The sequence below is a fragment of the Sarcophilus harrisii genome, chromosome 2 (genome assembly GCF_902635505.1).
Source record: "Sarcophilus harrisii chromosome 2, mSarHar1.11, whole genome shotgun sequence".
In the NCBI taxonomy this organism is placed as follows: domain Eukaryota; kingdom Metazoa; phylum Chordata; class Mammalia; order Dasyuromorphia; family Dasyuridae; genus Sarcophilus; species Sarcophilus harrisii.
In genome coordinates, this window is record NC_045427.1 from 263,835,068 (window position 1) to 263,849,051 (window position 13,984).

The 13,984-nt window shown below is 37.1% G+C and overlaps 2 protein-coding genes across 9 annotated transcripts in view; one reads left to right on the plus strand and one right to left on the minus strand.

Annotated features, from left to right (window-relative positions):
- CAPN3 (calpain 3) overlaps nucleotides 1-1,477 on the plus strand; it is an 84,411-nt gene extending 82,934 nt beyond the window's left edge. For 2 of the 7 annotated variants that reach the window (XM_031952157.1, XM_031952158.1), the window contains one exon: nucleotides 181-1,477. In XM_031952157.1, coding sequence (XP_031808017.1) covers nucleotides 181-207 — 27 coding nt within the window. In that variant the 3' untranslated portion in view covers nucleotides 208-1,477. The remainder of the gene's footprint in view (nucleotides 1-180) is intronic. The other 5 variants (XM_031952155.1, XM_031952159.1, XM_023500663.2 and 2 more) reach the window with 3 other exon arrangements.
- A 568-nt stretch (nucleotides 1,478-2,045) lies between these two features.
- ZNF106 (zinc finger protein 106) overlaps nucleotides 2,046-13,984 on the minus strand; it is a 78,492-nt gene continuing 66,553 nt past the window's right edge. For both annotated transcript variants that reach the window (XM_031952154.1, XM_031952153.1), the window contains exons 16-22: nucleotides 12,469-12,660; nucleotides 11,920-11,982; nucleotides 11,193-11,312; nucleotides 10,121-10,192; nucleotides 8,422-8,493; nucleotides 6,411-6,557; nucleotides 2,046-6,027 (exon numbers count right to left, since the gene is read on the minus strand). In XM_031952154.1, the coding sequence (XP_031808014.1) occupies nucleotides 5,971-6,027; nucleotides 6,411-6,557; nucleotides 8,422-8,493; nucleotides 10,121-10,192; nucleotides 11,193-11,312; nucleotides 11,920-11,982; nucleotides 12,469-12,660 (723 nt within the window). In that variant the 3' untranslated portion in view covers nucleotides 2,046-5,970. The remainder of the gene's footprint in view (nucleotides 6,028-6,410; nucleotides 6,558-8,421; nucleotides 8,494-10,120; nucleotides 10,193-11,192; nucleotides 11,313-11,919; nucleotides 11,983-12,468; nucleotides 12,661-13,984) is intronic.

The following is a 13,984-nucleotide window of genomic DNA, read 5'->3' on the forward strand; positions in this document are numbered from 1 at the left end:
TCTGAGGGAATGGTTTGGGCATCTGTACAGCTCTAGCAGGATGAGAGAAGGCAGGAAAAGACGTAGGAAGCAGCAGTAAGCGGTTGTCTACCATCATGGATTATTTACTTTGGGAAGGTGGGATCTGAGACTGCACATTTTTTCCCATTTTTTACCTCATCTTGGCTTCTCTTCTTTCAGTGGCTGCAGCTTACAATGTATGCCTGAACCAAGCTTTTCTCGCCTCAACCACATTGAACAGAATGAACCATTTGTGATGTCAACCACTCCAGCTAGTCACTTGTAAAAAACAAGCAATAATATCTCTAACAGTCTTTGGATTCCCATGGTGGTTCTCTTCCCAGTCATTCTGTATTCCAACTAGCCTCAGGATATTTCAGTTTCATTATTTACTACACCCAACCTTGGGCTTAATCCCATGCCTTCCCCAGGCTGTTCCCCAACCAGCCCCTAGCCCTCTAGGAGAAGGCAGTGGCATAACTTCTCCTCCCCACAAAAGCAGTGACCTTATCTCAGACTACTACAATGAAACAAGTCTCTGCCAACTTCATGGAGTTAGTTTACCCCAGGGTAAGATTTCAACTGGAGAGGATCAGTCCTGGCAACTAAAAGGCTAACTTGATTCTAGAGCTAATGCAAGGGTTTGAGTCTCCAATGAAGGTCCCTCTTTAGTCACCAGATCTTCAGATCAGAACTGACTTGAGGGGTGGGATATAATACAATTATTGCTAGGAAAACAATAACCACTTTAAGACAAGATTGGGGGAACAATAGGGAAATACTTCCTGGGGTATTTGTCCAGTATTGTCCTTTGCTGGTCACATTAAAGAAAAAGATCTTTATTCACATGCTGGTGGACATTAAACATGGAGTACAATCTGGAATCCTTCCCTCTATCCCAGTCCTTAGTTCTGCCTTGGTTTTGCTTAATAAAGATTTTGTTTTAGATTTATACGGAGGAAAGGTAGACCAGGGCAATTTCTTGTTTGGGTTGTCGCAGATGATTGGTTGTGGTCCCAATAAAACTTTCAAAACTGAATAAAAAGCATGTGTCTAGGGTGCACTCTGATATTCTCGGCAAACAAGCACAAGGCTGAGTTTCTATATATATTTAATAGACAAAGCAATCCCAGGGGACAGAATTCCCTAGCCTCAGAACAGAAAACTAGTGGGCCCAAGAAGATTGTTTTAGAATAAAAGTTGAAAAAACCAAATTTTTAAAATCAGTGTCTTTAGAAAAGTGACTATTTAAAAAGCCAAGACAAAGCAGATATTTTCCCAGGGACAGGAGTGTATGTAAAAGAAACTAGTTGAAGTGTCTAAACCATACACCAGAGGCAAAAGGTTTCTATGTTGTTCACCACCTTTTTGAGGTCTCATTCAAATGCACCTGAAGAAAACACTGAAATGCATACAAGTTGTGTTAAGATCCTAATGTTTAAACTTTCATTGAGGATGTGACTTTTGTTGGTTAGGTCACTGTGGTTTGCTAATAGACCACTTGGCCAGGAACTGTCAAAGAAATGGTTGATTTGATATTCTAAAAGTGAAGCCAATGTACAGAGGCTCAGAATTCTAAGCTTTAGAAGGTACTTCAGAGGACCTTTGGTCTAATTCATATCCTAAAGAGATTTAAAATTCGTGTCCACCCCCAACCAAGTTTGTAAGACTGCATCTTGATGACTTGTGTGTCCTCACCTCTCCACTCTCTCTTTAAAGGAAGAAGTAGGATACCAAGAAATGGAAATTATGGGGATAAAGATCTCAACAAGTAAAAATCTGCACAGAGCTATCTAAAAACAGAATGGGCTATCTTAAGGAATAGTCTTTCCCAGAAGTGCTTAAGTAGAGGCTGAATGACCACTTGTTAGATATATTGTAGATCAAAATTTTTTATTTGCATTGAAGTTGAATCAGATGACCTTTGAGCCCCACTCTGAAAGGACGGAACAACAACAAAGCTCCCTTCTGATTCTATGAGACTATTTAAAAAAGTGTCTAAGTTAGCTACAAACAGGCGACAATTAAGTTGACAGAGTCAATTATTAAAAGCATTTAAGTTTTATTTTCCTCTCAATATTTGCTTTACTTCTTCCTTTACAAAGTTTCCATGAAGTTCACAGCTTTGTACCATAAAATGAAAGGGGGCCAGGATATCTGTTTACTAAATACTTCAGAACAGTCTCATCCAATTTTCATTCTTCTAAATTCACATCCCGTATTAAAGACTGTTCTAAAACTAAAAACAGTGAAATAGCTCTGGTGTGTATATAACTAAGAAGAAGGGGGGAAGGGAGGAGAAAAAAAAGCTTTTTTCCAACATCATTGTTAACTAGGACATAGTGTAATCTGTAGGGTATCCCAAAAGTCTTAGTGTAATTTAAAAGCCTTAGCTAAGACTTTTGGGACACCTTGTACAATTGAGAATGTTTTACAAGTTTGATGATTAGATGAAAAGTCAAATGATACAAGACCTTATAGACTGGGGAATTTTATTAAAATTGTACTTCTATTTTTTGATAAGGGATATCTGAAGACACAACTGTACATGAAACTCAGTCTAGACCCTATCACTACTCCAAGGATAGTTTCTATTTACTAGTTGCTAAACCAGCATCACTGGTCAAGAGAAGGCAAGCTGGAGGTGATTTCCTCGCCACAACCCACAAGGGCAGTTGTACAAATAAATCCTCACTGTCCTAAGCCTCTGGAACAGGAGGAGGAAGCAAAGGAAGTAACCTGCTTCTCTTCAGACCCTGAGGAATAGAGGTGGGAGTAGGGGATGAATCAGTGGCACAAATAAGACCATTCTTTTGCAGAGTCAGCTATCTGTGGATGGTGCCTTCCTAAAAGCCTCATGGGCTAAACTAGAGTGCAGTTAAAAGGTTAGACTTGAAGCCAAACTGTTTGCAAGCCAAGAGCTTACACTCACTCCCTGCCTCTGTCTCACATGAAGATAGGTTCACCCCTCTCTACCCTGGACTTCTATCAATAATTCCCTTTCCTGTATTGGTTACACTGTCTCCCTAAAGCAAAACTGACTTAAAAACACATCACTGCCCAGTTATGGAAGATGTTTATGGTCACTCATTAGGATTACAGTAGCACAGTAAGTTCTCTGCACACAAGTTACAGGTCGTCGAAAGCAAATGCAACAGCCTGATCCAGGCCTAAGGAGGGAGACAAAGTTGTCCCTGCAGAAGAATTTTCTCTTTACACAAAGGCAGGGATGTGCTACTGTCCTTATTCAGGTTTTTGAATCTCTCTCACTGTGATTTGCTTGGTTTAAGTGCATTGCTCCGAACCTGCCTAAATCCTAGCCCACAACACTGACTGGGGCTGTGAAAACACAAACATCATTTTAAACCACACCCACACATACACCCCCACACTACAGTTCCCTAGGACTCTGGCCTCCAAATTAGTCATAGCTAATCAGAAATAGGAGCAGAGAAATGTCTGTAATGCAACCTCACCTTCCAAGGTGGCTCTGTTTTATCATCCAACTGTCCTACCACTGATTAGATTCTCCATACCACTGTCAACATACAAGCACCAATCCATGCTCAATATTTCTGTCAGATAAGACCAAAGGCTAGGGTGGGCTCTGACATTCTTGAAGATGAAAACAAACAAAATATAAACAAACAAGCAAACAAAAATGCCCTAAGGGTCTGCATGTGCCTCTTAAACTACTTTCCAAAAAAAAAAAAAAAAAAAGCCTATATAACCGTTTACTCCCTCAGTTCCAAGCTAGAACTCACATCCCTAAGATTTTCATTTCTAAAAAGTGCATCGTCTATTAGCCTGTGAATGAGAATTCCACATGTTCTTACATAAGAAATGTTTTCAGCATTCTTCCAAAGAAATTTGGGAGATGTAGCAAACTGTCAAAGGTACACATGCATACACACACACACCCCCCACAGACGGGAAGGCTGATGCTGCATATCCTTCTTCCCTTCAGCTCCTTTGTCTCCCAAAATTCAATCATCTCCTGTCCATATCTTTAGACTTCCCAAAGAACATCCCATATACCACTGTCCTGTGGCATTAGGGCTATTGAAAGTAATTACTTCAAGGGCTGCCAAGATTTATCTTTCCAACTCTTCCCAGGTCACTTTCACTTCCATTTCAAAAATAGCTAACCAATGGAAACAAGTATTTAAGGACTACTGATTAATGGATTACCACCTGGGGAAGCCTGGCACTGCTCTTTACTGTTTGTGGCTTTGGTTCTAAATGCTCAACCCACAGATGGTTTAAGAATGAACACACTTAGCCCTGCCAGAGCAGCCCCAATGAATTCCCCTGAGAGGTGTATTCCCATTATACCCAGAGGCTGGCCTGAATTCTCCAGTCACAACTCTTAACCTTTAAAGGAAGCAGAGATGTGAGATGAGAAAAAAAAATGTCACTCAAAAATGATAAAGACACATTGACTTCACACAGTAAAATCTTTTCTTCCTCCTGAACATAACAATTCAGTTCGTAAATGGGTTTCTTACTCCTAGAGATAGGAAAGGAAGGAATTTCTGGAGACACTTATAAGCTCCAAATCCTTAATATGCCCTAGAGATGAAGGAAGGATATGTGAGCAGACATATTGAAGGAAAACGTGCATCTCTCAGACTCTTGAGACATTCAACATCATAAAGCTAAATTGGTTCTTTTCCTTCCTTTCTATTAACCTCTAGGCAACATTTCTGTGCTAGAAAAAAAAACGGTCTAGAATGAACATGTTCTTTCCCCTCTCCTCCCTCCCCCAAATTAATCTCAGTTAAATACCTAAGATTTTTTTCTTATTGACTCTCAAAAAAGAATGAGGAGAATGCTCCTCTCCAGATGGAAGCCCATCCTCTCATTTGTTTAGTGGGGCAGAAAGGAAAAGACACTAAATTCTAGAAATAAGATTATCTACCTTGGTTTTTCTCTATGTCAGTTAAGGTATTCTCCTTAACTCCACAAAGTTTCATAAAGTGGCTGGATCTTGACAGAAGAGCTAGGAGCAAATAAGTCCATTTGGAAAATTACTGTGTTCCAAGGACAGGTCAATCTAACCTGGTTTGAGGTTTGGATCCACTCTGGATTATTAAAGTTTTAGACCCCAAAAACTTTTAAGAATCAGAAGCCAGAAAACAAAATGCAGGCTTCACCTCCATTATGTCTCTTTAACTAAATTATATTTGTAGTACATATTCCAGTTCAATTATAAAGATCAATGTTACTCATATAAGCAGAGTCATACTGAGAAGTGTTTTGAGTATGAATCAGTAGATTTCTGCTACATAAACAAAGCTTAGCTGCTATACCCCAGGTCACCTGAAGTGCAGTCATTTGCAGAACAGCCATTCCTAAAAGCACTGTGTCCTTTACCACTTATCACAAACTTCATCCAATTTCAAAGGAATAATATTGACACTTAAATAGAACATTACATTAAAAAAAGCAAATGATTTACTTCCAATTTAACGTGAAAATACCTGGCAGTAACTTGCAGAAAGGAAATTAAAACTCAATCTTGGAAATGCAGAATCTGCACCTAACAATGAGATATTTTAGTTTGGTATCTGCCAAGAGTGGGATTGATAAAGATTCTGCATCTATTAAACACCTGGAGTACATTAATGGACACAGGTCATCCTGCCCTTACAGAAGAGCATTGTGTATCTGCACTGCACCAACCCCAGGGGCGTGTTCTTAAGTGTGTTACATCTCATTAAATAACAAGCTTCCAGTTTGACCTCAAAGGGTTAACCCATATTCCCAGAAGGGTACATACTCATGGCATCTTTAGCCTGGCAGAATAATCATATTCCCCTTCCTGCCTTTTTTTTTTTTTTTTTTAAGGGGAAGGAGAGGAGCAGGGAAAGGGATGAAGAAGAGAAGGCTGGAAGGAATGGTACACATAGAGGGTCAATATGGGCAATAATAGGCCTAAGTAACTTCCCAACGTGGGAGGCAAAAACTTCATGAATCAATTTTGCTGTCTTCTTCAGCATGTCGTTCAATATGTCCTGCTGCATCCTGAGGAAAAAGAGATAGAGAAGCCCATCAGTCAAGAGTTAGCAAAAGATACATATCAATCTAAAAGGCAGGCACTCCACCCCACACACCTCTACTATCCAGTACCACACCATGAAAAATCATTATGAATTTCTGTAATTCTCATTTTATAATAGTAATAATAATAATAATAATAGTAGCATTACAAGAAAAAATAAAGGCATTCCTAACCTAAGGTAAGGGAAGGGTAAAAAGTCTAAATTCAAATGCTGAATTTTCTAAGTTTGATCACCTAGTACAACCTCTCCCCCCACATGTAAAAAACACAATTATCTACATAGCAATCTGGCAATGGCAAAAATGGAATAACAAGTTAGATCTCCTGATTTCCAAGCCACACATACCTGCTTGGATCCTTTTCTAGCAGTGAAGAATGCATCACAATTTTTCCAACGACATTTCAAAGTCTGAAAATTTGGGTTGGTGTGGTCAGTTAGCAAGTGTTGTTTGAGGTGATCCACAACCCCAAATATTAAGGAGCAACCATGCCACTGGAGGAAAAAAAAAAAAAAAAAAAAAAAGAGAGAGAGAGAGAGGAAAAATTTAAAGGTAAATATAAGGGAAAAATATGGAAAACCTACCTCACTAGAATCCCAAGCACACGTGAAAAATCAGATAATTTCCCTATCTCTCTCTGTTAATCCCTATCTAGGAGACTTGGAATCTCTGAAACCTGCTGAACTTGCCTCTGCAGAAGATGATAAAGTCCAAAAATATTCACATTACATCAAGTCATAAATAGTACAAGTCACATGACCAATTCTGAAGGACTTGGTTCTTTTTAACAATGAGGTGATTCAGGCCAATTCCAACAGACTTATGATGGAGAGAGCCACCTGTCTCCAGGGAGAGGACCATGGGAACTGAGTGTGGGTCACAAAATAGTATTTTCACCATTTTTGCTGTTGTTATTTGCTTGCTTGTTTTTTCTCTCATTTTGTTTTCCTTTTTGATTAGATTTTTCTTGGGCAGCATGACATTTAGAAATATATTTAGAAAAATTACATGTTTAATCTATATTTGATTACCTGCTGTCTAGGGGAGGAGAGTTGGGAAGGAGAGAAAAATCTGTAACACAAGGTTTTGCAAAGGTAAATGTTTAAAACTATCTTTTCATGTATTTTGAAAATAAAAAGCTAGGGTCAGCTAGGTGGCACAGTGGATAGAGCACCAGTCCTAAAGTCAAAAAGACCTGAGTTCAACACTTAACACTGCCTAGCTGTGTGACCCTGAGCAAGTCACTTAACCCCAACTGTCTCAGCACAAAAAAAAGAAAAGAAAAAAGAAAAGAGAAGAGAAGAGAAGAGAAGAGAAGAGAAGAGAAGAGAAGAGAAGAGAAGAGAAGAGAAGAGAAGAGAAAAGAAAAAAGAAAAGAAAAGAAAAGAAAAGAAAAGAAAAGAAAAGAAAAGAAAAGAAAAGAAAAGAAAAGAAAAGAAAAGAAAAGAAAAGAAAAGAAAAGAAAAGAAAAGAAAGAAAGAAAAAGAAAAAAGAAAACGCTATTATTTATAAAAAATGCTATGAAACAAAAAATAAAATAAATCACACAGGAAGGTCTGGTCAACAGCAGATCACACTTGGGTTGTGACTCAGACAAATCTCAAATACAACAAAAGAATCCTGAAAATTCAAGGTTTGAGATTTATACTTAGTTGCTTATGGAAAAGAAGCTCAGAGATTAGAATAAAGAATAATTTGGGCCCACAAATTAATTGTTTTTAGCAAATGAGAAAATTTCAAAGGAAATAATTACAGTAACAAGTGACAAGTAAGCTAGCACAGACATCTTAAGCACAATTAGCAGGAACAGCTAAGTTACAGTCTTGAATTCTGTTCTCATCTGCAAAGCAATAGTATCTCTCCCTTCCACAAGACTTCCACAGACCACTTATTTTCTAAATATCATGTCTTACAAGAGACTTCTCTGAGCACACTACATATTTCTTTTATCTCCAGCATACTTTATACCTTGAGAATAAAGTACATATAGATATATATAAAAATTAATTATGTACACCTGTTTTACTGTTTACCACTCCTATGAGACTGTAAGCACTCAGAATATCTATAATACATGTTAATAAAATCCTCTAGTATGATCTATCAGGTATTCAAATAAACATTGATAGGAATCATGAAGATCCATAAAATTAATCTGAGAACAAATAGCATGAAATACAAACGTGTTAATAGCAACAAAAAAATTTGCACAGAAAATTCCAGTATCTAATTGTCAGCAAGGACTTCAGAGGCTACCTATTCCAACCTACACATACGCAGGACTCCCTTTTATAAAAATCTTGACCCTTGTTATCAAAACTCTCCTTTCAAAGACTCCAATTAGAAAGTATTTCTTACCCAACAGCGAAAATTCTGCATCAGATTTAGTTTTACAGCTTGGATGCTACCATCATAACAGCCAGTATAAATCTGAAAAAGAAAAGAGCACATTAAGCCCAACTGAAAAAAAAAATCTTTCAAAATAAGATTCAGAAATTTGTTGTAACCATAGGAGGTGGTTTGTGACTATGTTTGTGGATACATGCATGTGTAGAACACAGATATACTGTAATAACTAAAAAAGCAAAACAACTCTAGAATTGGATTGCCAGCGCTAAATTAGCAAATATTTATTAAGCAACTACTACATGCCTCGAGATACAAAGAAAGGCAAAAACCATCCCTGCTCTTAAAGAGCTAAAGTAAGAAACCATGACTAAAGAAGAAAGCAAAATGCAAATAAGTACATATAAACACAGTACATCAAAGACAAACTGGATATGATCTTAGGAGGAAGTTGTCAGAAGGAACATTATAGATCTAAGCCCACTGGCTTCATTGCATAGATGAAAACTGAAACCCAGACTTGTGACTTCTCCAAGAATACACAACAAAAGGACTGAGCTTCTTGTGAAATTGAAGCCAAGATTGTTAACACTGATGGAAAGTAAAAACTGGCAAGGGAACACAATACTCCTCCTCTTTGGCAGTTGTAGAGATTTCACCATTAATCTTGTGATTTCTTCTACCAACTCATCCTAGTGATGCATCACAAAGCTGAACAAACTGAAATGTGCTAACTTTCCTGGTAATTCCTGGTAAGGCTTGCTTAATTTTTTTGTTTTATAATCCTTGACTATTTCTATCCCAGATTCCTGGCAAATACCTTGTAATTAACTGTATTCTAAGTACTTGAAAGTCTAGTCAGGTTGGCAAATATTAGAGTGGAAATCTGTTAAATTATATTTCCTTACAGTTTCTTGATTGACACTAGGGTTATCTAAAACTATCATATCTGCAAAAAATGATAATTCAGTTTCTTCTTGGTTTATGCTTATACCCTTGACTTCATTGTCTTACCTGTATTTCTAGCATTATATTAAACAATGGTGATGATTATAGTCCTTGCTTTACCCTGATTTTACTTCTAGTTTTTTTCCATTATATATAATGCCATCACAATTTAACAATATTCTAGAATTGGTAGAGTTGTTCTCTTTAGCAGAGCAAGCTAATTTCTCAGTTATGATACTATTTATCCCATTAGAAAAAATCCATTTATTCTTATATTTTCTACAATTTTACAAATGGATGTTATATCCTGACAAAAGCTTTTTTAGGGCCCAGTAATATAATTATCTTATTTTGTAGCTCTTGTTATTAAGTTGGCCTTGTTATTAATATTAGCAGTTTTCTTAATAACTGCATTTCCAGTATAAATTCAATCTGGTCATAGTGCATACAATCTTTGTGTTAGGTTGGCATATTTTATTGTCGTTTTCTCTCTGCTTTGACTTTTCCTGATTTAAGTACCCAAGGCAGGTTGAGGCCATCTGCAATTTAGAATCTCAGAGAGCCACCGGGGAAACTGTCAAGTGAAGTGACTTGCCCAGGGCTACACAGTCAATGTGTCAGAAGCCTCTGATGTGAACCCAGATCTTAACTAAGAGGCCAATTCCCTGTTTCCCTATCTATGACAGAGATATCATCACTATCTGAAGGCTATCTATGAGGAAGATATCACTTACAAAACTTAACATGTGACAGCAGCACTTACCATACTCTTATGAATAGTCATACACATTATCATATCCTTGTGTCCTCCATAAACTTGCAAACGGTCATGAGACTTGGGTAGAGGGGAGGAAAAAGCATCAGAAAAAAGGTTATTCATGCATGTTCATTAAACATGATCACTTAGGCGACATAACAAATAAAATATGAAACCAAAAATGAATTGTAGGAACATAGGACCTTACAGTGGAAAGGTATCTTAATGTTCAACAAATTCCCCTTCACTTTAGAGAAAACTGAGGTCCACATAGCTAAGAGAATTGACCAAGGTCCTACAGCTAATTAATAAGAAAAGGATAGAACCCAGCTCTCCATCACACCACACTCTTGAGCTTTTGTAAGAATCACCTGATGGGACAATTCAAGGGTCCCAAGAGTGAAGAATATTACCTAGAGATGGACTGATATGCAGAATACGATACATTACTGCACAAGACCAATATGGGAATTTATTTTGCTTAATTGTGCTTATTTGTTACACAAGGATTTTTTTCCTTCTCCTCCTCCCCCCAATGGGAGGGAAGTAGGAGAAAGAAAAATATATGCTTGACAACTGAAAAAAGAAATTAATTAAAAAAAAAATTAACAAGGTATGCTTCTTAAGGACAGATGTAGTAACCAGAAAGAATGCCAAGTTTGATCAGTAACCTTTAATAAGACTCCTTATTTGAGGCACTGCATGAGAATTTTTTCAAGACCTTCAGTTGCTTGCTAGAAATAATTTACTTCTACTATTTAGTAGTTTTGAAATTTGTCCTTAACAAATTTCTGAAGGGCTGAAGCTGGTTGGTCTTTTTTCGTTCTATAGTATCATTCAGTCACTGCTCCTCCTCCCCCCCCCCCCCACTTAATATCTGCTAACCCTGTGCCTCTTCTTTCAGGTTATTTCCTTGAAATTAACTGATTTCAGTTATCCCATTTTGATCCAATCCCTAATTCCTACCCTTATGTTTTCTGCCACCCACCTCACACCTACAACTGGAGGGGGGAAAAAAAAAAATCAAACCCAGATGGCATGGTGGGTCATATTTCCAAACTGTGGCTCCAAAGTCTACCTGTAATTCATAGACACGAACAAACTTATCGAGACAGGCAGTCACCATGACCTTCCCCAGAATGTTCACCACAGTCACTGCATGGTTGTGACCTTTATAGATTCGAACCAGCTCACCAGTCTATAGCAGAATATGGGAGAAGGAATAAGGCATGAAAATTAGTGAAAAATCATTAAACTCTTAAGTACCTTCTCAAGTACTCACCACTTTTAAAAATATAAACATACTGCTGAAATCTAAGTTCAAGAAACCATATACAATGGAGGGCAAAGAACCCATTAGAGGAAAACTATTGCCAAAAAAAAGAAGGGTCAAGTGATCTGGGTATATTTGTATTATCCCATAAAATACCAGAACAAAAGAGCTGAGTGGAACATTAGAGATAATCAAGTAACAACCCTGTTCCCACTTAAGAAATAAAGAAACAAAGGCCAACTGGTTAGTTTTTGTGCTCTCAACTACACACATGAGTCACATTGATTTACTAAGCCTCACTAAATATTAGCGATTGACATTAAACCCTGTAAAATTCAAACTGTCCTTGAAGTCTTGAGTGAATCAAAGCCTTTGAGTATTAATTTAAGGAAGCTCAATGTGGTCTATTCAAGAACTTTACATACAGTCATAACTCTAATAAGCTTTATAAAGAGGAAAGTTCTGCTTTCTATTATGTATATCCCAAAGAACTTCCTAGACTGAAATTACCACTGGAATTAGTATGACTTACATGAATGTTGTGGGCATGAACGGACTGGTCACTGGAGCCACTGAACACAAGGTCATTCACCACCTTAAAGAAAAAAAAATTGTTTTAAATAAGTCTATGCAAGTCTATGCTAAGAGTATGCAACAGATGTCAGGAATTTGTCCTATATCTATAATGTACATCAAATCATCATTTGCTGAACTCTCACTTTCCAGACTAATTTAATGTAATTATAATATAAATACAGATGGAAAAGATTATTTATCAGACCAAATACTCTGCAATGAAAGTCCCACATCCATCATCACCAATGGTTTTGGCGAAATCTACCTCAAATTAGCCATTGTTATATATGGACCATAAATCAGCCTTTGGGTGGACCACCTGCTCTTGATAATGACTATTGTGTGTACTTATTTTAAAATAGCACATACAAAACAGAATTTTTAGTTATCATTTTCAGAAGGGCTATACTTTATCTAAAATGAAGGCTCTGAAAATTAGAAATTTCATCCAAAACCACACCATTTTTGATACATGCAACATCTACTCCCTGAAGTCAATACTTGCCTTCATGCAAAGAATGGTTTTGCTATGGCCCTCCAGTGTTCGGAGGAGCAGTCCATTTCGAGCATCTCGAACACTGATGGTGCAGTCATAGGATCCCACCACCAGCAGTCTTCGGGCACCTTCCTGAGCTGTAGCCAGGCAGCTAACAGCCCGAGGACCATGGCACTCAAAGATATCAAGCTGCTTGTTGGTCTAGAAAACAAACCACGGATCTAAGTAGTAGATTCCCCTGTTGGACAAAGACCTCAAAGAAAAATTTTTGTTAGTAATGCCCAGAGCCATTGCCCTGGGATACAAAACCTCTCATATCGTATTAGACTCTTGACAGTTCCCAATTTGATCCAATAAATTCTTTTTTAAAAAAAGAATTTTCTGGGAAATTGAAAAATGTTGGAGGAGTGTAGAAAACTGGGACACTAATACATTGTTGATGGAGTTGTGACCTGATCCAATCGTTCTGAAAAGCAATTTGGAACTATATTCAAAGGGCTATAAAACTGTACATTCTTTGATTCAGCAGTGTCTCTATTGGATCCATATCTCAGAGATCATAAAAAAGGGAAAAGAACCCACATGTGCAAAAATATTTGTAGCAGCTCTTTTTGTAATGACAAGTAATCAGAAAATGAGTAGATGGAAAATGGCTAATAAATAAATAAATAAATAAATAAAAAGAAAAAAAAAAAGAAAATGGCTGAAGGCTCATAAACTGGGGAGTGGCTAAATAAGTTATAATATATGAATGTAATGGAATATTATTGTTCTATTAGAATAATGAGCAGATACCCAGAAAAAGAACTCTGGGAGATGACTAAAAACCATTACATTGAATTCCCAATCCCTATATTTATGCACACATGCATTTTTGATTTCCTTCACAAGCTAATTGTACAATAATTCAGAGTCTGATTCTTTTTGTACAGCAAAATAATGTTTTGGTCATGTATACTTATTGTGTATCTAAGTTATATTTTAATATATTTAACATCTACTGGTCATCCTGCCATTTAGGGGAGGGGGTGGGGGGGGGGGTAAGAGGTGAAAAATTGGAACAAGAGGTTTGGCAATTGTTAATGCTGTAAAGTTACCCATGTATATATCCTGTAAATAAAAGGCTATTAAATAAAAAAATAAAAATAAAAAAAAAAGAATAATGAGCAGGCCGATTTCGAAAAAGCCTGGAAAGATTTACATGAACACTTGATACTGAGTGAAGTGAACAGAATTAAGGTAATTCTGTACACAGTAACAGCAAAACTGTTACTATGTAACTATGTCAGACATAACTCTTTTCAGCAATACAGGGATCCAAGATAATTCCAATAGACTTGAGAGAATACTATGTACATTCAAAAGAGAGAGCTACAGAAACTGAATGTAGATCAAAGTATACTATTTTCACTTTTTTTGGTTTTTTTCTTTCTTTTGGTTTTCCCCCTTTTTTCCCCACAACATGACTAATATGAAAATATGTTAATGTTAAAAATGATCAGGGCAGCTAAGTGGCACAGTAGAT